The sequence below is a fragment of the Pelodiscus sinensis genome, chromosome 14, assembly GCF_052426305.1.
Source record: "Pelodiscus sinensis isolate ZL-2025 chromosome 14, ASM5242630v1, whole genome shotgun sequence".
In the NCBI taxonomy this organism is placed as follows: domain Eukaryota; kingdom Metazoa; phylum Chordata; order Testudines; family Trionychidae; genus Pelodiscus; species Pelodiscus sinensis.
In genome coordinates, this window is record NC_143065.1 from 5,390,186 (window position 1) to 5,416,394 (window position 26,209).

Here is a 26,209-nt window from a genome sequence, read left to right on the forward strand (position 1 = left end):
TGCATGGCACGTTGCCTGGATTCGGCCAATGAGGTTTGGGACTTCCATGTGGATCAAGGCATGCTGCAGGCCTGTAGGTTCCCCACCTGTGTCCTGAAGCATTCTGTTTTAAGTTCAAAGACCACACAGTGTATACCCAGGCTATAGCCAAGCCCTTAATTCAGAGTAGGAATTTTTATAAGAGGAAAGTGGATAGAGCACTAGCAGGGGACCTGGATTCAAGTCCCCACTCCACCACACGTTTCCTGAGTAACTCTGGAAAAATCACTTAGCGTCTTTGAGCTTCAATTCCCTATTTAATAGTCTGTTTCTGATTGACGGAGGGCTTGGGTACAGAACAGGTATGGGGCAGAATTGATTGGGCTGGACTGAAGGGACATGCATATGTGATTGTCCTTGCTTTTCTGTTGGAAATGAAAGACTCTGCCTCGCTCTTTTTTTTTCCAGACAACTTTATGCGCTTCATTTATTTTCTACTAGTTCATGAACCAGACTGGAGATCAGGAAGTCAGTTACTGAAAAGTCTGATCCAGCTAGGTCAAAGATGGCTGTGCTTGTTTATCTTGCTATACTAAAACAATTGCAAATATTATTATAGGAACAGACGATCCATTAGTGAATCATTAGAGTCCAATAAATGTAATTTTTTAGTCCAGTAGTGCTAGATTTTGATGGACAATTATAGGGTACTGGATGCAGGATGTAAAGATGAATAATAAAATCTTGGTTAGGTCATTTAAAATGTAATATGTTTTCAAGACTTTGGCTGGAAGTGCCTCCTTGCATAAACGATTTCCAGTGTATTTAGGTGTGGTGCGTCTCTAAATACTCCTTGTCATGACTCATATCAGAGGCCTAGTCAGTATGGACTGTGTAAGTGGAATAATCAACTGGCATGGTGGTGAGTCAGCGTGATTGCAGTTTTCCTCTCAAACTGTTTTTGAAGTGGCCAGTGCACACTAGGTTCTAGCAGTGCAGACACAATATATGTCTATCACTTCACCAAAGATATGTGCCAGATATTCTGAAAAAATATGTTTAGCTTTGGGAAGAATTTAAGATGATGTCCAGAGTTTCTACCCCACCTAAAAATACCGTGAGCGGAGGTTAATAATTAAAAACCCCAAATAAAGTTTCTTATTTGCAATAAATTCCATTAAAGAAGCATTGAAAAATTGGCCATTAGTACTATATTGACTAATCTGGTAGTTAGTCTTTTCTGCCTCACCTTGATCATGGCATTTTATGTAGATTTCAGTGTTGAGATAGTAATTCCTTCTGAGGGTTTTTTTTTCAGTCACTGTTTCCCTTGTTGTTCCCTCTCCTCTGCCTTCCACTTCCCAAAGAATGCTATGTATGTTTCATAGCAAAGGAATTTTGTTTATACAGGTTGGGCCTCCCCAGTCTGGAACCTTGGGACCTGACCGGTCCCGGATGAGGGATTTGGCCAGACCAGGGGTGGTCACTTCTGGACCCCTGCCACTGGCCCTCCTGGCCTGGCCCGCTAGTCTCCCAGCCAGTTCCCCCACTCCTACTGGCCCTGCTGACCCTACTAGGCAGCCATCACTGCCGTGACTGTGGGACCTACTCGGCAATTGCACACAGCATGTTGAGGCTGTGGGCCCCACCGGACAACTGTATGCGCCGCGCTGGGGTTTTGCTGTGCATGCCACACGGAAGATCCAGGGCAGCCACGCGCCGCAGCTCCCTGCCCCACCACGCTACCGCGTCTCCCAGCCCCGCCAGGCAGCCACGCACCAGGTCTTCCAATCCTGCTGAGCAGCTCCTCTGCGACGCACTGGGAGGCCTTGCTGTCAACTTGCTGCCAACTTGCTGCGGGTGGACTCGCAGGGTTCCTTGCCGCTTACCCTCCACGGGGACTCTGGTCCTGTAACATCCTTGCCGGACTATGGATGTTGCTGGATCAGAGGATCCCAGGTAAGAGAGTTTCAACCTGTACTGCAGGTTTATATCTAAAACACTCAAATGATTGTTGCAAACAGCAGTTAAAGTGGGCGTGGGGAAAGTCCCCAAAAAGAGCTGTATTTTTGGAGTTCAGTGTAGCTTCCCAGCACACACTCAAATATTATATTATTTGAAAGATTATTTTATGTACCCTTAGATGAAGTATGGTGTGGAACTGTCAAGTGGTGCCGTTAGCCTGTAGGCAAAGTGAAACAATGGTACAAAAATGAGTGTCGTTTTTTTATACAGTTGCAGGAACACTGTAATGTGACTATGGAAACAGTTTTTATTGCTTGTATTAATTTCAACACTTCAGTCTATGTCAATGCTGCAGAGTTTTTTTCTGGGAAAAGGCCATTTTTCCGGAAAAACGATACTTACGTCCATACTCTTTCAACAGAAAGTCAAAAGAATGGAGGAGTTTTTCCGACAGCGGCAAACCTCTTTCTACAAAGAAGAAGCCTTTTTCCGAAAAAGCTTTTTTGGAAAAAGGTGTGTGTGTGTGTGTGTGTGGACATAGAAGAGAGTGTTTTTTCGAAATAAGAGGCCTTAAGTAAAAAGCACAAGTGCCCTGGTAGCCGCTCCGTCCACAGTAATCACAACTGAAATGCGAGATAGTGTCCGCATTGATTGGACGCTATCTTTTGAAAAAACACATCACTTTTTTTATTGCGCTTTTGCTGTACATTTATGTGCTTAACCACTAAGCACCACACTGATGCTTCTTCTAGACTGCAAGCTTCTCTCAGAAGCTTTTCTGGAAGATATCTTCTGGAAAAACTTTTTTCGAAAGAATCATAGAATAATAGGACTGGACTCGATGACCTCTCGAGGTCCCTTCCAGTCCTATTATTCTATGATTCTTTCGAAAAAAGTTTTTCCAGAAGATATCTTCCAGAAAAGCTTCTGAGAGAAGCTTGCAGTCTAGAAGAAGCCTCAGTGTGGTGCTTAGTGGTTAAAGCTACCAGAAGACAGTAGATTTTTATTGGTTTTTCAAAGCCAAGTGTTTTGTGGATTTTTTGTTTTCAGTAATACAGAAGCTGTTTAGTATGTGTCCAAAATGGCTAATGTCAACATTTTGCACTATATTAACACAAAATGTTTTCACATTTTTCTTTATTGTTAAAGCATCTCTCAAGTGATTATCAGAGGGTTTTTTTATAATTTCAGTTGAAATGTGCTGATCAGTGCAGTCTTTGTCCTTGAAGGTAGTGCCGTGGCAGCAGGGATTGTGTGCCTGTGGTTTGTACTTCATAGTAGGTAGATATAAATGTACATGAATTCCTAACATAATGCCTTCTCCATTTATAAGCTTTTGTACTTATGTTGTAGCATCTAGTCTGTCTCTTAAAAGGTTTTAATTGGTAATTGCCTATGCATGTAGTAGTAGCCTGGGAAATTAGTAGTAGCAGTCTAGAAATGTAGACTACATGTAGTAGTAGTCTAGAAATTAGCTTTCTAATTCAGAGACAGGTCAGTATTGGCATTAGAGATGACATACTGTGAATACGTAAAAGCTATGAGAGGCAAAAATGGCCTAACAAAAAGTAGCGAAGACGAAGTCCACAAACAAGTCCTTGCTCCTGCATTGAAAACGGATGAAGAGCATGCTACAGCTGTTTCATAGACTCATAGGGCTGGAAGAGAGCTCAGGAGGTCATCCAGTCCAGCCTCCTGCCCAAAGCAGGACCAATCCCAACTAAATCATCCCAACCAGGGCTTTCTCAAGCCGAGACTTAAAAACCTCCAGGGATGGAGGTTCCACCACCTCCCTAGGTTACCCATTCCAGTGCTTCACCACCCTCCTAGTGAAATAGCTTTTCCTAATATCCAACCTAGACCTCCCCCACCGTAACATGAGACCTTTGCTCCTTGTTCTGCCATCCGGCACTATTGAGAACAGCGTTGCTCTATCCTCTTTGGAACCTCCCTTTAGAAAGTTAAAGGTTGCTATCACATCTCCTCTCACTCTTCTCTTCTGTAGATTAAACAAGCCCAAATCCCTCAGCCTCTCCTTGTAGGTCATGTTCTCTAGTCCCCTAATCATTTTGGTTGCCCTTTGCTGGACTTTTTCCAATGCGTCCACATCTTTTTGTAAGGGGGGGGGGGGGTCTGAAGGGGGCCGGAACTGGACACAATACTCCACATGTGGCCTCACCAGTAAAGGGGAATAATCACTTCTCTAGATTTGCTCACAGTGCTCTTTCTAAGGCACCCTAATATGCCATTCGCCTTCTTGGCTACAAGGGCACACTGTTGACTCTCATTCAGCTTCTCATCCACTGTAATCCCCAGGTCCTTTTCTGCTGAACTGCTACCTAGCCAGTTGGTCCCCAGCCTGTCACAGTGTTTGGCATTCTTCCATCCCAAGCGCAGGACTCTGCACTTGTCCTTGTTGAACCTCATCAGATTTCTTTTGGCCCCAATCCTCTAATCTGTCTAGGTCACACTGGACCCTATCCCTGCCCTCCAACATATCTACCTCTCCTCCTAGCTTAGTGTCATCTGCAAATTTGCTAAGGGTGCAATCATCCCCTCATTCAGGTCATTAATAAAGATGTTGAACAAAAGCTGCGCTAGAACCAGTCATTGGGGCACTCCACTTGAAACCAACCACCAATCTGACATTGAGCCATTGATCACTACCAGTTGGGCCCGACAATCTAGCCACCTTACACTCCATCTATCCAGTCCATATTCCCTTAATTTGGTGGCAAGACTCTTGTGGGAGTCCGTATCAAAAGCTTAGCTAAAGTCAAAGTACATCACATCCACCGACTTCCCCATGTCTACAGAACCAGTTACCTCATAATAGAAGCTAATTAGATTGGTCAAGCATGACTTGCCCTTGGTGAATCTTGGGTGAATCCATGTTGCTGTTTACAATATGACAATCCCTTTTGACCCTGAATCACATCCAGAAGCACTCATCAATGGATCTGTTGGACTTTAGGTAACATCAGGGGTACAAGAATCTCTTCAGGAAATAGCTGGTATTGGTAGAAAAGAGATGGAGAGATTTCTGAGAGGTGCACTTACTCTAATGAGAGACACAGCTTCCACAGGCCAATCGACACATTAGCTAACATGGCCAAGATAACTAGATTTCATTCTGGCAAGGAAGGGACAGTCACAGCAACTATTAGTCCAGAAATTTTCTGCATTTCCCTCTCGTTAGCAAGATGCAGAGAGAATGTTTCAGTGGCAATTGTCTCTAAGGATATGTCTAAACTACATGGCTCCGTTGACGGAGCCATGTAGATTTGTTGTTTTGGCAAAGGCAAATGAAGCCGCGATTTAAATGATCACAGCTTCATTTACATTTACATGGCTGCCGCGCTGAGCCGACAAACAGCTGTTTGTCCGCTCAGCGCGCTAGTCTGGACGCTCCCCTGCCGACATCAAAGCCCTTTGTCGGCAGCCCCGTTATTCCTCATGCTGATCAGCTGTTTGTCAGCTCAGCATGGCAGCCATGTAAATGTAAATGAAGCCGCGATCATTTAAATCGCGGCTTCATTTGCCTTTGCCTATGTGTCTAATCTACATGCCTCTGACGACAGAGGCATGTAGTCTAGACACAGCCTAATTGTCCCACTGGACCAGTGCCTATGATGGAACTACAAAAAAAAATAGATGAATCTGAGGTAGGGCATCATTGTGAAGCTCAAGCTGAAGGAATCCCTGAGCTAAGGGTTTGCAACCAAAAAAACCCCAGTGTATGTCCGAGATGCCATAGCTCTCATACAGATGATGGCTGGAGAAAACTTCTTTAGTTGGTGAATTGGCCGCTGAGTACTTGAGACAGGCCCTAAAAGGATTTCACAAAGCTAAGTCTGTAAGGGAGTAAGCTACGTTTGACAGGTATGATAGAAGTAACACTATGGAAACTGCAGACATTTCCAGATATTTCTCAGGTTGGACAAAGGAAATATGAGGTGATTGATAGACACGCTGTGTCTCTGTGGAAAAAGTATATAAATGTGATATCCAATAAGCAGTCACTTCAAAATTTTCTGTGAATATATGGTTAGAAATATCCCTGACAAGTATGCCCAACACAAATGAAGTGATGCTTGTCAGTTATGCTACTAATAGTGCCTGTTTCCATTCACACTTTCTTTGTTTCATTTTTAAATTAGTAAACAGCAAGGACCAAAAAGTTTGTATCGAGAAATGTAATTATGATGGTTTCTTTGACATCATGGGAACCAAAAGCCATATTGACACATGCAGCACCCAGAAGCATCCTTTGGCTGCTGCTTCCTATTGGCTACTGTACAAAACTTGAGCTTCAGAGGGTAAGACTTGAATGAATTATATATGGATAAAAGATATACATTTAATTTTTCCAAAGGAACACTTTCATACATCTTGGCTGCTTCGTGGAAAGGAATGTTTTCATTATATATTTTGATCTATTTAATTTACTTGTTTACTCTTAAGTTAATTAAAATCGGAAAACAGTTCTCTGAAAGTCTGCATTGCAGCCACCCATCTAAAGTAACATGCAGACCTTGCATGAGTGATACTTCATCCTTTCAAAGAGACTTCTGTTTCCAATCCCCTCCAGATGCCCCCAAATGCTCTACCCTTTTATTCTCAGGTATTGCTTAATGAAATCATTCAATTTGTGTCTTCATTAAGTTCCTCTTAAAACAGTTTGTCTTCATCTTGAAATGTTTGAGTTGCAATAACTTGGCAAGAAGATGTTCTGTGGTCTCTCCTGAATCCAGTGACTTGCTTTCCAGACTCTCCTTGCAGCTGTTTCATAGTAACTGTCCCCCTCATGGCAAGTGAAGCTGCTCAACAGGAGGTCTTTAAGAGAACTGTGGTAGGACTTGGCATTTGTATGCTATTGACCTGTGCAAGTTATCTGTATGTCAAGTTGTACGTTTGCAATGTAACTATTGCTGAAAAACCTTAAAAAACAATACATAGTTCTGCAGCACCTTAGAAACGAACAAAAATGTATCTGGTATCATGAGCTTTTGTTGCTGAGTTACTAGGAAACTCAGCCGTCACTTCCAAAGGACGGACAGGGGCAGGGGTGGGCAGCCTACGGCCCCAGCTTGCCTGGATCCAGCTTCCTTCCTCCCAAAAGCAGGGAGCTGGTATTGATTCCCCAGCCCTTGTGCCTCCCCCGCACTCCGTGGGGCTGGAGCACCAGTGTCCACTCCCAGCTGCACGGGGGAAGCCCTGAGTCTTGTGGGCCTGAGTCATGCAAGCTGGGGCCAGATCTGACATGGGCTGTGCCTGGCACGGGGAGGAAGCAGCTCAGCCCATAGCCACTCCTCTTCCCTCTCCCCCTGGCTGGGTAAATGGCAGCGCAGCAAAGCATGGCCTGGAGGCTGTTTCCCCACTTATTGATTGGTGGTCACTTTAATGGGTCTTCTCTAGGCACTGCAGCATCTGTCCACCCAGAAGTGGACACAAGCTGTTGGTGTTAAGTAATCGTTCTTCAGCTAGATATGCTCATTGTGTCCTTTTGTACAGTTGAGCCTGAGGGTATTTTGCTCCCTGAATATCATAGCTAGTGAAGTGAAAGTTATTTTCCAAGACGTGAATGTGTGCATCAACAGCTGTGTATTTATTTGGTGGAAGATAAATGTAACAGTAGCACTATAAATGAAGCTTCAGGGGGTAGCTGAGTTAGTCTGTACAGGATAAACTTAAAAAACATCAAATGGTCTGGTACCACGCTACCAGACTATTTGTTGTTTTTTAACTTTAAATGAAGGTTGCCTTGGCATTTTCAATCCAAATTTTCTTTTTCAGAAAGTTTTCCTGTTTGTTTCAAATAGGTTTGGTCTAAGACTCAGCGTACTTTCCCATATAAATACAATTAATTATTTGTTCAGTTTCCTGAAGCTTTGAAAACTAGTTTTGTTTAACAACATCTTGGAAATTAAATGCGGGGGCAAGTGCCACTCTCTGATTTCCATAAAACTCAAACTTTCATGAAAATAAACCGGCCTTTAAAATGGCAGCAAGGAAATTTCCAAACGAAGTCATGTGAACTGGTTCTTTCTTCTCTTCCTAAGTCTGCAGGCAGACAGTTGATGTTACTGCAGTTCATTCCTGGAGTGAATTGTACTAGAGTGAAGACTCAAAGGCCTGTCAGCTCTTGACACTGCTGTTTAGACCACAGCGGGTGGCACACCAATACAGAAAATATCTAGGCAAAAGGTAGCAAAAGAAGGCATAACACGCTTTTCTGTGCTTGTACGTTAAACTTTGTAAGGATGATTAAGTAGTTTAATGTATATTTCATTGCAACTTGCAGGTTACAATAGAAGGTATCTTTCTAAATTTCAGGAGACTGAGGCATAGGATATGTATTATTTGTTATTTTTAGTTGCTCTTGTGCCAGGAAGCAACCCAATCTTTTCACCTCTGTCTAGTCTCATGTTTCTTGCTTCATTGTAGTCTGTTTCTATGACAACAACATCTTTCTCAATGGTTTTCTATTATATCACTTGTCCTCTTTTTCTCTGTCTTCTGTCAAGTTCTCTTTAGTCAACGGCTTATTCAAGGATTACATTTTTTTGGGCATCGCCAAGAAGGCTAATGGTATCTTAAGGTGCATTAGGAGGAGAATTGCCAGCAGATCTAGAGAAGTGATTATGCCCCTTTATTCAGTGCTGGTGAGGCCACATCTGAAGTATTGCATCCATTTCTGGGGGGGGCCCCATTACAGAAAGGATGTGGACACATTGGCTTTTCCAAACTGATTAGGGAGCTGGAGCATGACTTAGGAGGAGAGGCTGAGGGTTTGTGCTTGTTTAAGCTACAGAAGAGAAGAGTGAGGGGGGATTTGATAGCAGCCTTTAACTACCTGAGGGGAGGTTCCAAAGAGGATGGAGAGGGGCTGTTCTCAATAGTGCCGGATGGCAGAACAAGGAGCAAAGGTCTCAAGTTACAGTTGGGGAGGTCTAGGTTGGATATTAGGAAAAACTATTTCCCTAGGAGCACGGTGAAGCACTGGAATGGGTTACCTAGGGAGGTGGTAGAATCTCCAACCTAGAGGTTTTTAAGTCTTGGTTTGACAAAGCCTTTGTGGGGATAATTTAGTTAGGGTTAGTCCTGTGTTGAGCTCAATGACCTCCTGAGGTCTCCTCCAACCCTGTGATTCTGTGATGTCTCTACAATGTGTTCAGAACACTTCGGCCGCCTTTCTCAAATTGATATCTCTACAATCTTCTGTCCAGTCTTGTGTAACACTTCAGTGTTGCTTTCTTTATCCCAGCAGCAGACTCCCAAGTATTTTTCATAAGCATCTCTGATGGAATTCGTTTTTCCTGTTGTGGGTTTCTAGCATTTGCCACTTTTCAGAAATATGTATCCGTGTGGGTATCAAAGTGGCAATCTGTAATTTTTCGTCTTGGATCTTGTGTGAATCTCCATATTTTTTCCTATCATTTATTAGTCTCAAAAAGGCACCGCTTGCCTTGCAATTTCTTGTTTTGCCTTATTAAATTGACCATTAGCAATGATTGTGCTTCGAAGACACATAGATTTATTAATGATAATTTACTCTGTCTCTTGGCTACCATCATTACTGACTCCTCTTTCAGTGCTCAGAACTTTCATCTTTTTCTGGCTGCCCTGCACCAGACGCCTCTAGTAATACTTGAGACTGCGTCGCTCAAAGAACAGGGTATCATGGAGGGAAGAGGACAGTGGTGAGAAGAGATGGGGCTTGGGGAATGAGTACAAACACACCCTCCAATTGTGAATATGCTCCAGCCGTAGATGGCCCATGGAGCGTGAGTTGGAGACCCCTTTTCTAAAGCCTCATTGCTCAGTGCAGATTTTCATCTGTAATCAGTCTGATTCTGTTCAAAATGTAGCTTGTGCTCCTGACAGGTTCTTTAGTTCAGTTGCTTTAGGGAATATCAAGAGACACCAGTCTGGGAGCAGATCTTTAAGATGTTGCAACAGAATTGAGCTTTCATCTCCCACAAACCGTACTGAATGCCATGTATCATATTTTGCTGGTGTCCTGTACTAACAGTTAGAGGAATACAAAACTTTTGATCCGCTAGGTCTTGTTATTAAGTTAATCTAGTATAAAAATATTTCACTTTTGGCTATACTAGCATGCATGCTGACTTCTAGAATGTGACAGTCTCATGACCTACATTTGTGTTTGCTGATGCTTACAGGAGCCAGTTAGGAAATATCTCCTGGGAGCAGATCTCTGTTAAATCATAGAAGAACTCTGCAGTAAAACAAGATGGTATTAGTCGCTACTGTACTTCCACTGGATATGTTTAGTGCTGATTGGATAGAACACTGTTGTAAGTGTACCTAGATTAGATGTACAGTAACATTAGATTACATATTAATTTCAAAATATGAAGTTAGTGGGGGATATAAAATGGAAGGCCAGACAATATTCCTAACCTAATAACATCAATAAAAGGCAACTTTAAAATGCTTATATTTTCTGTTAACTGAAAAATAATGCTGAAATTCTAATATAACCATTGCACTCTAATATAAAACATCCGGATCAAACCCAGTACGACAGCTCTTCAGAACTGGGAGCACACATGAAGTAATTTAGTGGAGTTATTGTAAGAGGTAGTTGTGGCCTATTTGATTTATTTTATTAGTTTGTACTATTTCCCCGAAACAATATTTTCTCAGGAGAGAAGCCCTTTAATAGTCAACTTGTCTCAATAGAGCTAGTCAGGCAATACTATCCCATTTTTGTTAACCATTCATTGACTGTACCACAGTGTGATGGGGTGTATCAATCCCATACTGGGATTGAGGGGGATTACTGTACCTGGATCACGTGGCTGATAAGGCCCTCCCCCCCAGTCCTGCTGGGCATGCTCCAACTGTAGGCCAGCTATAAAGGCCTGCCGAGCTGCTCAGTCTGGGCTGACTGTAGCCAGGGAAGGAAATACTGCTGGAGCATGTGAAGAGGAGCCGCCAGTGGACAAAGCCAGAGAGACCAATCAGCAGGAGGCTGCAGAAGAGGAATCCAGTCCAGACAGGAGAAATGGAGAGGACGCTGGTAGGAAGTTGCTCAGGATGGGGAATTGAACCCCAGGAACTCAGTGTGTTTCAGTGGGAGTCCTTGCTGAGTTCGTGGTGGTCGACTCCACCACTGACAGGGTCCTGGTCTGGGACCAAGTGGAGCGGGTGGGCCCAGGACTCCCTACCTCCTCTTCACCAGCCCTGTTGTTACAGACTCTGGCTATTAGGGAGGTTTAGGTTGGACATTTGGAAAAACTTCCTAACTCTCAGGGTGGTTAACAACTGGAATAAATTGCCTAGGCTAGGGAGATTGTGGAACCTTCATCATTGGAGATATTTAATAGTGCGGTTAAATAGATGTCTATCAGGGATTATCTAGATCAGTTTTTTATCTAAGTGATCCATGGACCCACTCTGAGAGAGCTGCTAATGTGCCGCTCCGGTTTGTTTATTTACTGGCTGTGCAGCCACATAGCCTCGTGGCTCCCATTGGCTGTGGTTTGTCATTTGCAGCCAAGGGGAGTTATGGGAAGCAGCATGACCCGGACCGTTGCTTCTCGTGTCTCTCCTTGGCTGCAAACTGTGAACTACAGCCAGTGGGAGCTAGGAGGCTACATGGCTGCGGAGCCAGTAAGTAAACAAAATGGAGTGGCCTGGCAGCAGCTTTCTGAGTGTATCCGTGAACCACTTTGAGACACACTGATCTAGATAGCCCTTGGCCCTGCCAGGAGGGGCACGAGACTGGACTTGATGGCCTTTCAAGGTCCATTCCAGTTCTAGTATTCTATGATTACTATTGAATTATTGGCTATTAAGCTACATTGCCCCGAGTGAGAGGTGTGGCTTCAAACTCTGGCTGCTAAGCCACGCTGCCCTGTGAGAGCGGCATTGTTACTGTCTCTGGCTAGTAGGCTGCACTGTCCTGAGAAAGGGGAGTTGTTATAGACTCTGGCCACTAGGTCAGACTGTCCAGAGAGGGGTGTTACTATAGACTCTGGCCATTTGGCCACACTGTCCTGAAGGAGAGGTGTGTTCGTATTGAACCCGGCTGCTAGGCCTCACAAGGAACGGCCCAGGTTGGAGGCTTGTCTGACAGCCCCTTTAGTTGGAGACTGTGAGCAGTACGAACGCACATGAAGTGGACACTATTTGAGGAATCACTGAGGCCTACTGCTTCCCCGCAACACACAGTAACTATTGCTTGGGGTCTCCATGCAGACAGTTAGGAGCGGGGTGTCTAAGAATACATTGTGGCTGTGTCTAGACTGGCAAGTTTTTCCGCAAAATCATCTGCTTTTGCGGAAAAACTTGCCAGCTGTCTACACTGGCCGCTTGAATTTCCGGAAAAGCACTGACGATCTCATGTAAGATCGTCAGTGCTTTTCCGGAAATACTGTGCTGCTCCCGTTCGGGCAAAAGTCTTTTTCCAAAAGACTTTTGCCCAAAAGGGCCAGTGTAGAAAATGGCGATCGGAGCTTTTTTGTGGAAAACCGTGTCTAGATTGGCCACGGACGCTTTTCCGCAAAAAGTGCTTTTGTGGAAAAGCATCCTGCCAATCTAGATGTGCTTTTCCAAAAATGCTTTTAACGGAAAAGTTTTCCGTTAAAAGCATTTTCGGAAAATCATGCCAGTGTAGACGTAGCCTCTGTATGTGCTTACAGAAAGCTTACTGGTAACACGCAGAGGGCAGTACACATCTGTTCTATATTCTATTAATATAGCTAAGTTATTTGGAACAGAATTATATTCTAGCAAGTAACGATTGAGCCGAGGCGAAAGATCATTTACTCTAGTGCCAAGATTCCTGTTGTGTATGTCTATTCTAATGCAAAAAAAGGAAGGGACTTGAAAAATGATTGGGGGGGGAGGGAATCTATGATTTACCATATAGGATAAATAATTGGTTTGACTGCATCACTGTTACAAGCCAATTTTCTGAAGTAGTTTAGTGGTACCTGAGGCTACAGTTGACTTGTTTGATGTTTCTGTTTACTCAGTTTTCACAATGGCAAACTAATTGGCGATCAGTCTATTGTAAAAATTGTGTTGACCAAATTGGAACAATTAATAGTTAAAAGTGCAGAGGTTAGTTAAGCAGCACAAGATTCAGAAATACATTTGAAGATGGACCCTGCTAAAAGTCTGTTATGTTTTTAAAGAAGTTCATGAAGATGCTATCTTGGTCTAATTGCATCGATATATGGACTGTCAGGGCCCCTGAACAATTATGCAAACATCCACAGTTACTCTGGAAATGATACAGTGAAAATGTACCTGGCACTTGAGGGGAGTAGGGGGCTGCCGATTGATTAATTGAATGTGCTGGATAACAAAGCTTGTTGCTCTGCCCCCACTCCTTACCAACAGATCCGGCTCCCGGCAGCTCGAGGTAGGCTGAGGGAAAAGGAGGCACCTGCTGATGACATCAGCTGGCAGTGCAAGCTGTCAGAAGCCCTGCAACTGCTGGCTGAACAGACCGGAGTCAGACGCTCACACCTGGTGATACTGTGGCTGGGGGCAATGCTGGTTAACAAAGTTTTCCAGTGAAGAGTGCCGGATAACAAAGCTTTCACTTAGTTTGATATAGACAGTGTCTTCTTTTCTGTGAATTCTGTAGAGCCGTGACGGGCAACCTAGGCTAGTGAGTAGGCAGCATGAGTGACCCTCCTTCACCTTAGTGGTTTGTAAGAAGTTTTACTAACTGTGCTTGCCTACAACTCGCACTGTGTGCCACTTGGACTGGATGCAGAAGGAGCACACAGCCTCTCTCTGTGTTGCATGCAAATCTCACTTCATGTGCCTTGTTTTACCAGTAGGGGAAAAAAGTGATGCATGGGCAACAGTAAATAAAATGTCTTGTGGGCCACACATAGAGCCCTTATGGGCTGCATGTGGCCCTTAGGCCACAGTTTGCCCACCATGCCTGTAGAGAATGTATGAGACTTAAGCACTTGCTTGCCAAGGCTTGTGTGATAAAGTGGGGATTGTGGGGATTTTATTCCCCTTACGCTGCATGTGTTTTCTACTGTCCTGTAGTAACACTATGGGTGTGCCCCAGTTTCCCTGAGCACTGCAGGAATACCTAGATGGTGATGGGAATTTCCATGGGATAGCCTCTCCCATGTATACAATGGCTGATGCCCTTTGTAACGTGAGCCCGTGAGGGGGTGTGGCCACGTGACACATTTTGCCTGGGAAGCAGGACAAAGGCCCAAGGGAAATACCTGGCTGGTGGGCTGAGACTAGGCTTCTGGGGTATGAGAGTTAGTCTGGTTTGGGGTTCAGGAAGGTGGTCAAGGGCCTTGGCTCTGAGCTTCCTCTCTCCAAGATAAAAAGCATGACTGCTTCTGGTTTCTGTGCTGACAAATCTGTTCTCTGATATGTCCCTGTTGACTAATAAACCTTCCTGTTCTCCCTGCTAGCTGAGAGTCGCATCTGACTGTGGATGGGGGTGCAGGGCCCCATGACTCCCCACACCTCAGTGACAGCTTGTAAATATTAAGTCTTGTTATATGCTTTTCCTTACAGACACATGGACAGACGTGAGAGAATAGAGACCCACTGTTCTGTATTCTCTTTCATTCCGGGGAGTGGGTCTGACTCAAAAGGAACCTAAAAATTGCATTTTTCCTTGGTCTATTATTTGTAGGCATTTTGGGGGCGGGGGTGGGAGGGTCTGACTGTTCCAACAGAGAGCTTTTCAGCTGTGCAGGATTTTATAAACGTACCTTGTTACAAAAGTGACGGTCATCGGCACTCTATCAGGTAACACACACAGCAGTAGTCTATAGTGTGCTCAGACAAAATGTTCTGAGCTAGTCTTTGTGTTTCTTTGGAATCTAACTTTGATTTAATCAAGGATAATCAGTATGTTATATCGTGCCCAACACAATGAAGCTGTGGCCTGCAGATGCCTTGAGCTGTGGCCTTGAGGGCGGGGGGCTGGACTCGATGACCTCTCGAGGTCCCTTCCAGTCCTATGATTCTATGATTCTATGATTCTATGCCACCATAATGCAAACGTGCAATTGCATGATTCATGGCATGTTCTATATGCCATTATTTATCAGATGTAAAGCTTTACTGTACTGGAGATGGGATGAATCACTTGAGGGGGTGGGGTTATACCAAAGTTAGAGTTCCTCCCAACTGCTTGACCCTAATTATCTTCAAGTCCTTTTAGCAGGAGGGTAGGGTTGCCAGATGGTTTAACAAAAAATACCAAACACCCCTCTTTCTCCCCCCCCCCCTCCCGTTTCACATGTCCGTTTTTTTTTGTTTTTTTTTACCGGACGGGGGACCCAAATAACGGATAGTCCGGGCGGACACCTGGAAACTCTACAGGAGGGTGCTTATTATTGTAGAAGAAGAAAGGTGTTTAAAGTTTTACATGGAATTACTTACTTATCACTGCTGTAGTCCAGAGAATTTGGAGCTGCTATTTCTGGGAGTCTTGGAGCATATGAGGCATTACTCAGCTCTGGAACTATGTAGGATTTTAGATGGTTCTGGAGCTTGTTAACATCCACATGTGTTTTGGATTGACCCCAAGAAGGAAAACATTTGTATGAGTCTTCCATAAAAATAGAGGATTGGCTTTCATTGACGTTGCTGTGCTCCCTTTTACTCTGGGGATGGCTCTCAAAGCAATTTCATGAACATGTTTGGTTCTGTATTTGATTTATGATCCGATGGCTTGCCTTCTGTGATGACTGCTACACTTTTTCTGGCTTGTTAGGTATCACAAAAGTAAATTGATACAAAAGAGTTAAAACTCCTCTATGCATTTCAGGGAAAAATGAAGTAATCCTATCTCTCTGTATATTTATTAGGGATGTCAACGTGTAGTTGACTACACGATTAACCAATAAGCCTGGGCTTATGAGTTAATCTTCTCAACTACATGCATTCCCAGCTCCTTGCTGCCTCTGTATCAGAGAGAGAACCGGAGCCGGTGCCTGTGAGGAGCTGGGTTTAAGCAGATTTCCTATGAGCCCTGCATCTGCCTCCCCCCCCCCCCCCGCCCATTCTGCTGCCTCTGATAGAGAAGCAGCAGCGCATTGGGGGGGGGAGAGGGGCAGGCTGGAGCCAATTCTTGCGGGGAGCCAGCTTCCTGCACGTATTAGCTCCTGTGGTCTCCCCCCACCCCCACTGCCTCCTATAGAGGGGAGCCAGACAGTAGTGGTGCTTGAGGGGAGATGGCTTAAAAGCTCCCCGTGGACCAGCCTCAGTACGCTGGGAGCTCGGACCCCCGTGGAGGAAGGTCCACGAGGGGAGCTGATACAGAGGCAGCCGCACAGGATGGCAGGAGGTTCCTTGAGAATGGGGTCAGGAGTACAATGACTGCTGGCCTTGCCTCCGGGGACTATAGAATACTTGTGTAACCGCTAAGATTTCATGCAGTTACACGACTATTCAGTTATATGGTATCTATCATTAAAGTGGTGAAAAGTGTGTAAACCTTTTTCATAAGGAATTGCAGTATAACTTTTTGGTGGATAAGAAGTGTTAAAGCGTTTGAAGTCTTTCCTTGAATGTATTACTTATTCCAAACACTGGCTTATCGTAATGTAGCACTAACAGAATTTTGGCCAGTAATGATTGTCAGAGAGTGGAGTATTCCCAGCCCCCTCATAGGCAGGGCCGTTAGGCCTTTAAGGCTTCTCAAAGAGTGTTCCACCCCATTGTGCCTCAGTCCCTATGGTTCAGGGCCTACAACTACACCCCGTCTCCAATGAGACAATCCATCCTAGTGGCCACAGTCAATAAAGTACCCCCTTCTTGAAGGGTTGACAGGCCTAGTGGCCAGAGTCAATAATCACTCCTTTTCCTCAGAGTAGTGAGGGCTAGCGTCCAGAGTCAGTAGCAATACTCCCTACTCAAGAAATTATAGGATTTTTTAAAATGTTGGGCCTTACCTTAGCGTAGAAGGGTATTTTGGGAAGAGAATGGCTTCTAAGAAATATAAGTGATCTCTTCATAAAAGCCCATGTAGAATGCTATAAAATTATAACAAACAACATTCTAAAATTTGCACAGGAGAGAAATAGGTAAATTTATTCATAAATGTGTTCAACCAAATGGCTGAGAGTTCTTCTGTGTGATTAAGTTCATTTCAGTTAAATGGGATTGTGAAATAAGTCTTTCACAAAAGTGAAGATTATAGTACTGCATAATTGTTTAGCTGTTGCATTCAAAAGCTATCCCGGAAGCTTTCCCCTATATAACAAAGCACACAACTCATGATAAAGAGTTGGATTTCTATGTGTTGTTATTGAGGAACAGTCATGCATGGATACAGCAGTCTTCATCACAGGAAAAGGTGACCTTAGAAACTCAGCTTCATGCCAAATGATTGGGTGTCCATAGACTAAAAAGCATACCGAACTCTTTGTATCATTTGTATTACAAATATTTGCACTGTGAAAAAGAAAAAAGTAACATTTCTAATTCACCTCATATAAGTATTATACAGAAATCTCTTTATTGTGAAATCTCTTTATTGTGGGCCCCTTCTTGCTTCAACCACCAATCCACAGAACATGCTGTAATGCTCAAGTCTATGTTTTACAATATTATGTGTCTGATCTCCTATTAGGTTGAACTTTGCACTTCTGTAAATTTTAAAGGAACTTATAAAGGGAGTTCTATATTAAAACCAATATTAATCTTTTGCAAATCCAGTAGCTTAGGTTTACCAGAAAACATTCTTAGTTGAGTATTTTAGACTCTTCATATTGAAGAGTGATGGTTAAACTTCCCTCTTCATATACCTTTATCCCTTACAAACAAAAACTGTTCTCCAAACTAAGAACTGCATTTTGAGGTTACTTAAATGTAAGCTGATTCAACTGTCCTATTCAGCTTCCCAAGACTGTCTTGTCTGGAAGGGTTATTTTTTAAAAATTAAAACAGTTCAGTTCCTGTATTTATATTGATTTTAACTTTAGGGCTGAGCCTTCATTTTTCTATAACTAAATAAGAATGCAGATACAAGAACTAAGTGACGTACAGCAGTGAGCTTTAAAACGGGGCCTCGTTGGGGTGGCAGTCATGATGTGATAGCTGCAGGGTATCACACTTTCTGAAGATGAACACTTATTTGAACTTTCTTATTTGAACTGTTTAGAATTCCTTACCAGCAAACTATCGCTTCATTGAGCATCATGCGTTTTTTAGCGGATAATACAGTTGCCTTAATAAAAAATGGAGAGATGGATTTTTTTGCTATAGTGTTCTTGTGCAATTCTATTTCCTGTTTTTACCTACAGATGTCGGAGAAATGTTAAGGTTGTCTTTTAAACTGCATTTTTAAATGTAGAACAGAGAACATTAAGTGCTTCTCTGCACATGAATTCGAGATGGCTGTTAGATGGCACTGTTCTATACATTCATACTGTATTTTTTGTGTGACAGCTTCCCTTTGTCATTCCAACAGAGTGTTTGCCTGCTCTTCATTAATGGAAAACATTTGATACTAGGAAAAATCATTATCATTTTACATTTTAATAGGCAAATCAATTACCAATTCAGGTAATAAAATATTAGACTAAAAGCCTGCTAGTCTCATGTTTGATGTAATGGGGAAGAGCAGGGGGAAGGAAGCATTTTCTGTTGTCATTTTAGGTCACTTAATCTTTTTTATATAGACAGCACAAGAGAAAGTGGGAGATCAAAGAGTTCCATTATAATGGCCTAGTTACAGCACATTGTGCACAAGTACAGCAGAAATAGAAGTAATTGTGATTCATCCTGCCATACCCGTGACTGACAGTTACTGCGTTTCATGCAGTGTTATTGTAGTCACATCAATCCCAGGGTATCAGAGAGACAAGGTGAGTGAGGTAATATCTTTTTATTGCACCAGCTTAAAGAGAGGGGCTTCTTAGTGACGCATGGCTCTTCCTTGGGTCTGGGAAATGTTCTCAGTGTCCTACCTCAATACAAGATTAAACAGGTAGTTTAGTATAAGTAGTTATCCCACAATCTAAGGGATCTCCCTTTAGTCATTGGTCAAAAAAGGGGGTTAGTGGGTTATAGATTATTTTTATTAAGACCAAGCGTTGAGTGTTTGACTACATGGATTCCAGTGTGGAGGGCTGGGTGACAACTAGGTATGTGCGGTCAGGGTGGCTGGAGATGAGGAACTTGTCTGTCTTGTGTGTTCCCCAGATATCTGAGCTGAAGTAAATAGGGTTGCCACGTGTCCGGTTTTGAACCAGACAGTCTAGTATTTGAGCTTTCTGTTTGGGAAACAAATCGAGAAAATATAAATGTCTGGTATTTTCTAAATAAGATGTAATGTAGATTGTCATGTAATGTCAAGTGTGTCCAGTATTTTTGTTGAAACCATCTGTCAACCCAAGAAATAAATGTTACCTGCTTACCTACCTAGTGGCTCTTCAAGGTTTTTTTCCTGAGGAGTTGACTAATTCAGATAAAATCCTAGTCTTATAAACACTCCTGGGAGTTTGAAGAGGCCCCTTTAGCTGGAAGTGTGACTATGCATCTTGGAGAATGTCAGAGTTCCACATGACCTAGACCAGGGCTACTCAACACGAGGCCCATGGGCCACATGTGGCCTGCAGCCTGTTTGTTTGCAGCCCACAGTGCGGTTTGTGTTTATGCAGGGCTCAACACGTGGCTCGTGGGTGGGATCCTTTGAACATGGCCTCCACTAGGAACATGCTCCACAACAGCGAGTCAATATAATGGTCTTCTGCTGATATGCATTGTAGTAGTTAAGTTTCTGGACTGTCATTGCTCATTAAAATGCTGTCATATGGGTGGAAATTGGGTAAATATTACATTTTATTAATATCAGCAAAATGAGGCCTGAGTGTTGTGTGGTCTTGCCTTAATCTTTGTATTCATGCCCGCCAGGATGAAAGAAGTGATTTGCTTATATTTGCATATATATTTGCATGTATGTGCGCCCACACTTAAGTTGCGGCCCTCGGCATGTGCTGTGAGTATTATTGTGGCCTCCTGGGGCTTCCAAAGTTAAGTAGCCCTGCCTTAGACCCATACTGCACTTGAGTCACTTGTTAAACAGGTTATTTCCATGCTTCATAGAGACTGTTGGAACAAATGTACTTTGAAATTCATCAGTCTCAGTCATCAGGAGATTGAGTTTAAAGTTATAGGCCATGTCGCTAAAATATTTTGGGAGACGTGTTGGGAAATACTGGACTATGGGGATGGACTTTTAGGTGGAAGCCACAAACAAAAGAAGCAGGGAAACGCAGAAGTGGATTTAATGTCAGTAGTGGTTTAAATGCAATGTTTAACAGTGGAACACGGTGTTGTTTAAGAATGTGAGCTTATCGGAGAATCCCTTGACTAGTCGCTCCCTCTCCCCTTTGCTGCCTCTATCAGAGGGGGAGCAGGAGCCGATGCTCGGGGGAGCCGGCTTAAAAGCCAGTTCCCCCCAGCACCGGGGCAAGGAACTAGCGGGGACTGGGCACTGCACCTCTGTTTTTTAAATGCATTAAGAGCCTATCGGCATGCTGAGAAATCTAGTTACTTGACAGGAGGCAATCATATCACTAGCCACAGTAGAAAATCCTTTTGCTAACTTAATTCATGGCAGAAGGAGTCCAGGGTACAGTTTTCCAAAGATCCTAGGCAGCCCTCTGGAAGAGGAGACTTGCACAGACCATCTCAGTCTAGAAGTTGTCTAGACTTAGGTGGAGGACAATAAAGATGCAAGAGCCTGTTACAGACTGATACGAATTAAGCCAAGGGAAGAAGGCTGTAAAGTTTTGAATGTTAACTTTCCTAAATCAGATTCGGATTGTGAGCACTACTGTGGAAACATCATATGCGGAAGCTGAAATTAGAGGAATTTGGAATGTATATAAGATGAAAAATTATAACAGTGAGAATAATCACTGGAAAAACTAAATAAGGGGTTGTGGTGAATTGTCCATCACTGGAAATATTAAAATCAAGATTGGGCACTTTTCTAGAAGATACTTCCTTTAGTTCAACCACAGCTATAGGATTTGAAGCAGGAATTAATTTCAGGAAGTCTTATGCCAGTTTGCACAAAAAATCAAGCTAGATGATCACAATGATCTCTTCTGGCCTTAAAATCTTATGTGTGTGAAAATTAATTAAGACCCTTTCTTTGGATTATACATGGCATTGAAAAGTGGACGTATTAATATTTGTTCTGATTTAAGCTGGGGTGTGAACCCGTAACCAGTTAACTAGTTACCCAGTAAGCATCACCTTTAACAGTAATGGTAATCGTTAACCAATTCTGTGGCAGATTCTGGGTAACGGTTAACCAATTCTGTGGCAGCAGCCACCCCACCCATAGCCTGCCATGAGTGGAGGGTGGCTTCAGCCCCACTGGGCCCTGCATAGGCCCCACCTGGCTGGGCCTGTGAGCTAGTGGCCAGCCCTCAGGATGCTTGGAGAAGGAGCCCCGCAAGCTGGGATCCCACTTAGTCGGTTAACTGGTAAAACATGTGGTTAAACTACCGTTTGACTGGTTAACTGATTAATCGTGATTTTATATCCCTCATTTAAGCAGGCGTTGTTCCTTAAAGTAGGGCTTTTAATATGAATTTATACTATTGAAGAGTTCAGTACCAATGAAGTAATTCAGTTAAATCATGAAACTGCTATTCAGTCAGTAGGAAAGGATGCACTGTTGAAAGGATGCCCAAGAAAAAGGTATTGTCAGCTAGTGTAGTGTTTGACATGCCTCAGACAATATGTTAGATCTGTAAAATTAGGTACATACTTGTCTTAAAGTGACTTTAAAACGTATCAACAAAAATATCTCTTGAGAATAGCTCCTAGCTGAAATATGTTAGTGAGAGTTTCTATGGAACTGATATCTGAATGTGTTTAATTTGCATGCACTTCATTTCAATATTCCTTGTAATTGAAAGATGGAAGTCTGAAAATAGTAATTACAAAAAGCAGAGGGATCATTTTATTATTATTTTCACAGGTATCTTTAGAGGGCTCCTACAAGTGATCTGGAACCATGGTGGCTCTATCCTTGAAGATCTGTGTCCGCCAGTGCAATGTGGTGAAGACCATGCAATTTGAACCATCCACCGCAGTATATGATGCATGTAGAGTTATTCGTGAGCGAGTGCCTGAGGCTCAAACAGGGCAAGGTGAGTCTATAGATGTGTAGCCTCCAAGTCCCAAGTTTGTTTAAAAAAACACCAAAAAGTTGCACACAAGCAATTTTGTTCTGTGAGAGATTTTCCTTCCATTCTCTATGCACCTTTCCTCTTAACATTTAATGTTCTTGTTTGAGTATCGGTTGTTTTAAAAATCCAATTCTTTCAAAGTCTAAATATACTCTAAAACCATAACCATACATGTGTAACTGGTTACAACTAGAGTAGATCAAGTGTCTCAATCACTATTTTAATGAAAAAATGGCTTTGAACAAATCTTTTGTGAAACTTTCAGATCTTCATAAAATGAACTGGTTTCTTTACTTCCAAAACCAAGAAGACTCAGATTTTAGATTTTTCCATTTTGATGAATTTTTTTTGTCATTAAAACTTTCACTTCCTGACTAGCTCTCTCATGTGCAAGTCATGTCCACAGAGCAGCTTTCCCTGTCAGGTTCGCACACACACTTCTTCCATGTTGCCAACCAATGTTTGTAACAGGGCAATATGAGGCAATAAGGGCAGCTGCTCCTCAGAACTGCAGCAAATGGAGACTGCCTGGTGCATACACGGTTGGTGACTTCATCAGGAAATGGGGACGCAATGCATCCCGAGCTGAGGAGGATACTGGGCCAACAGACTACACAAGCATGATTAGAGAGGGCCTTGTGCACAGCAAAAGAACAGTGCTGACATGGTTACAAAAAGACAACTATGTGCTAGCCTGTGCCTACAACGGGCAAATGAATGTTGGTTCCTGTAGTTACTAACCTAGGTTAAACATGCCACATGCAGATACAAACTGTGTTGAGTGCTGCTACCTGACTACAGATACAGTTGAGAATTGTGGTATGGACAGGAAAGGACTCTAGCCAGCCATACTGTAAGACAGGGGTGAGCAAAGGAGCCTCCATGGCCCATATGCGGCCTGCCAAGCCGGTGGATGTGGCCGCTCCCCCTCCCCCAGGCCTGGGTGTGCAGCGGCTAGAGAAAAGCACCAGCTGTTTTAAAACAGCTGGCATTTCTCTCTAGTCACCGTGTGCTCCTGGAGTCAGGGACCAAGAGACCTCGTGTGCTCCCCCGCCACCAGGCCCTGATTGGTTTGGGGGCAGGAGGTCTCCTCCTGTTGCAGCGCCTAGAGGGAACTGCCAACTGTTTTAAAACAGCTGGTGATTCTCTCTGAGGGAGGAACTTCACGTGCTCCCCCACTCCCAGGCCAATCAAGGTATGTGGTGGGGGAGCACAGGAAGTCTCCTGGCCTCCTTCCGCCCCAGGCCTCCACCCCTTCCGGGGCAGCCTGGGGACACTTCAGAAATTTATGAATATAAAGCGAGTGCTGCACACTTTGATTTCTGTGTTGTAATTGAAATCAATATTGAAAATGTAGAAGAACATCCATAAATATTTAATAAATTTCAGTTGGTATTTTGTTATTTGAAAGCAAGATTAATAATGATTAGTTTTTGAGTTAATTTCTTGCGTTAACTACAGTTAATCAACAGCCCTATTTAAACGGATGCTGAATTTGATAAAAACTTACCAATATTAACCACAAGTGTACCATGGCCACAAGTTACAGTCATTAGTATTCATGTCAGTTTGTTGCCATGGTGTACCTGTGATTAATTCAGGTGAGATCAAAGTCAACATCCCTATTAATAATATTGATCTTCAATAGGGCAGTTAATTGACTTGTTGAAGATCAATAGCATTAATAGGGACTTCAGTAGTATAAAGGTATAAAAGTATAAGGAAAGAAGGTTGAAACCATCCTTAATAGGTATGGCAAGTAGTAGGCGCTAGTATAACCTTTTGTAAAAGCAAAGACCTAGTCTTAAGGCAGTGGGATACGTTGGAACTTGTTAGCCTGATAACCATATGTGAAATGCCTAACCAGTTCTGGGATTCCTCGCTATGGATAATGTAAGTATGCAGTTCTTGGCCATTTTTTATTAGTGTTCTTCTCATTTTCTATATTACTGTTTTAATGATTTTGTTTGATTTGCTAATAAAGTTTATAACATCTCCAGCCAAAGAATATGCTAATTTGCTCTTTGAGGTCCTCATTCTGTTGACAACTTTTCTATTGTGCCTGATTCGGAAGTAGAACCCTTTTCAAGCTAGTGTGTAGTACATAAATTCACTCTTAATCAGGCTACACAATGTATGTTCTGAACCAGTTGTGGTTTATTGTAACCCTCTAGCTTGGTGCTGTTTATACTGTGCCTCTAGAATGTAAGTTCTTAAAACTAGAAATGGGGCTCTGGCCTATGACTAGGCCTGCAAGTATGATGAGAATATAAATAACAACAACAAAAGAACCTGTTGATCACATATACCTCTCCTACTTTAGAGCTGTTATTCTCTTTCTAAATGTTGAAGCAGTTGTTAACAAAATACTGTTCGTTATTTCTCTAGGTTGTCTAGGAAGGGAACTCATTTAATTACATTTTTTTCTCTTGTGTAAAAGGTTTTTAAAATGTTTAACTGCACTGCAATAAGTATATGGATGACACTGGTAAGTAGAAATAGAATTCCTGAGCTAATGGATTGTACCTCTTTTGCTGAGTAAGCTACTTGACAAGTGTCACATTTCCTGGGTCACAATCTGGATTGTAGAACAGCTGTGCCCCTTACTTCTTCAGTATGGTGTACACCTTTGCTGTGTGAGCTCCCTCTCTGCCCATTCACACCAACCTCTAGCATGCAAGTCACTACCAGACAAATACTAGAGTGTGGTGCCCAGCCACTCTAATTACATAATGGCTTTCACCTGCGTATCTCTGGTTCCAGCCTTGCACTCCAGAAATGTACCATTTTGTACTGCTCCATTCAGGGCCGGCCTGAGCCCTTTTGGAGCCCGGGGCCCGCCCCTGAGGCGCATGGCACATGCGCTGCCCAGCCTGGCCTGGCCAGCGTTGCTGGCGCACGCGCCAGGCCGTGCAGAGCCCTGCAGCCGTGGGGGGAAGGGCGCTGTTGGCCGGCGCTGCGGGCGGGCTGGTGCTGCAGGAGCTGGGCACGCGACCCCTGATGGCAGCTGTAAGGGACTCCGCACACTCCTTACAGCTGCCATCAGGCGTCCCTCATCAGTTGGTGCCCTGGGCAGCTGCCCGGCTCGCCCATGCCTCCGTCCGGCCCTAGCTCCATTACTAAGCAAAACGAGTGGTGAAAGCCCATCATTTCAACTCAGCAAATGATCGTGCCACCAGCCTTCCTTACCTAATCAGTTTCCTCAAGCCCTTCAGCCAAATGCACACTGGATTAGATAAAACATTAAAGTAAGTTTATGTATTCACCACAGAGAGATTTTAAATGATTATAAGTGATGCAAACATGGAAGATCAGAGTTGATTACAGAAAGAAACAATAGGTAAAAGCCCTAAGCTGTAACCTAAAAATTAATTATCATAGCTAAATTTGAAATGAACAACTTTTCTCGCCCCTCTGAATGTTGCAGACAGTTCATATGTCATTGTACAGTTCTTCCTCCGTTCCAAAACCTTCAAGCAGGCTTGTTTCAGTAGAAATGCTGATCCTTTCTTACAGGAAAAGTCCTTGCTGTTAAATGGGGTCAGGTAATCCCATTGCTACAGCTGTGCAAATCCATGGATTCCTGCTTTATATCCACCAATATCAGCATCCATGGATCACTTCTGCAGATCAGATGCACATTTTGTAGCTAAAGCCCTAAAAATCTTCACGGATCCATGGAACATTTTTGAGGACTGCAGATTTGATATGGATACCGATGTTTGTATCCAAGGAGGGCTCTGTCTACTGCCTGTGTGCTTTGCACTCAGACTCTCATATCAATTGCAAATTCTTTCTTACACCTTCATGAAGCATGATGGTGTTTCCAAGATAATACGCTAGTCATTTGATATTTCTAAAGAGGTCGTTTGTGGGCATTCTGCAGGCTCACAACATATTTCGGTAACGGACATATAGCTAGTCTTGTGATTCCATATACAGTGTTGATACACACATTTGACAGGGAAATAATACTCAGCTGAGCTACTTCTCCAGTGATACCTTGCAAGGCATGCTTTGTGCAAGATTTATCATCATTTTGTAAAAGTGCTGACCATAACAGTGTGTGCTGT

The 26,209-nt window shown here is 43.2% G+C and overlaps 1 protein-coding gene across 7 annotated transcripts in view; it reads left to right on the top strand.

The window, feature by feature from the left end:
- The window catches only part of TLN2 (talin 2), a 372,445-nt gene that overhangs the window by 165,134 nt on the left and 181,102 nt on the right, over positions 1–26,209 (top strand). For all 7 annotated transcript variants that reach the window (XM_006127334.5, XM_075897670.2, XM_025186799.3 and 4 more), the window contains one exon: positions 21,926–22,097. In XM_006127334.5, the coding sequence (XP_006127396.3) occupies positions 21,962–22,097 (136 nt within the window). In that variant the 5' untranslated portion in view covers positions 21,926–21,961. The remainder of the gene's footprint in view (positions 1–21,925; positions 22,098–26,209) is intronic.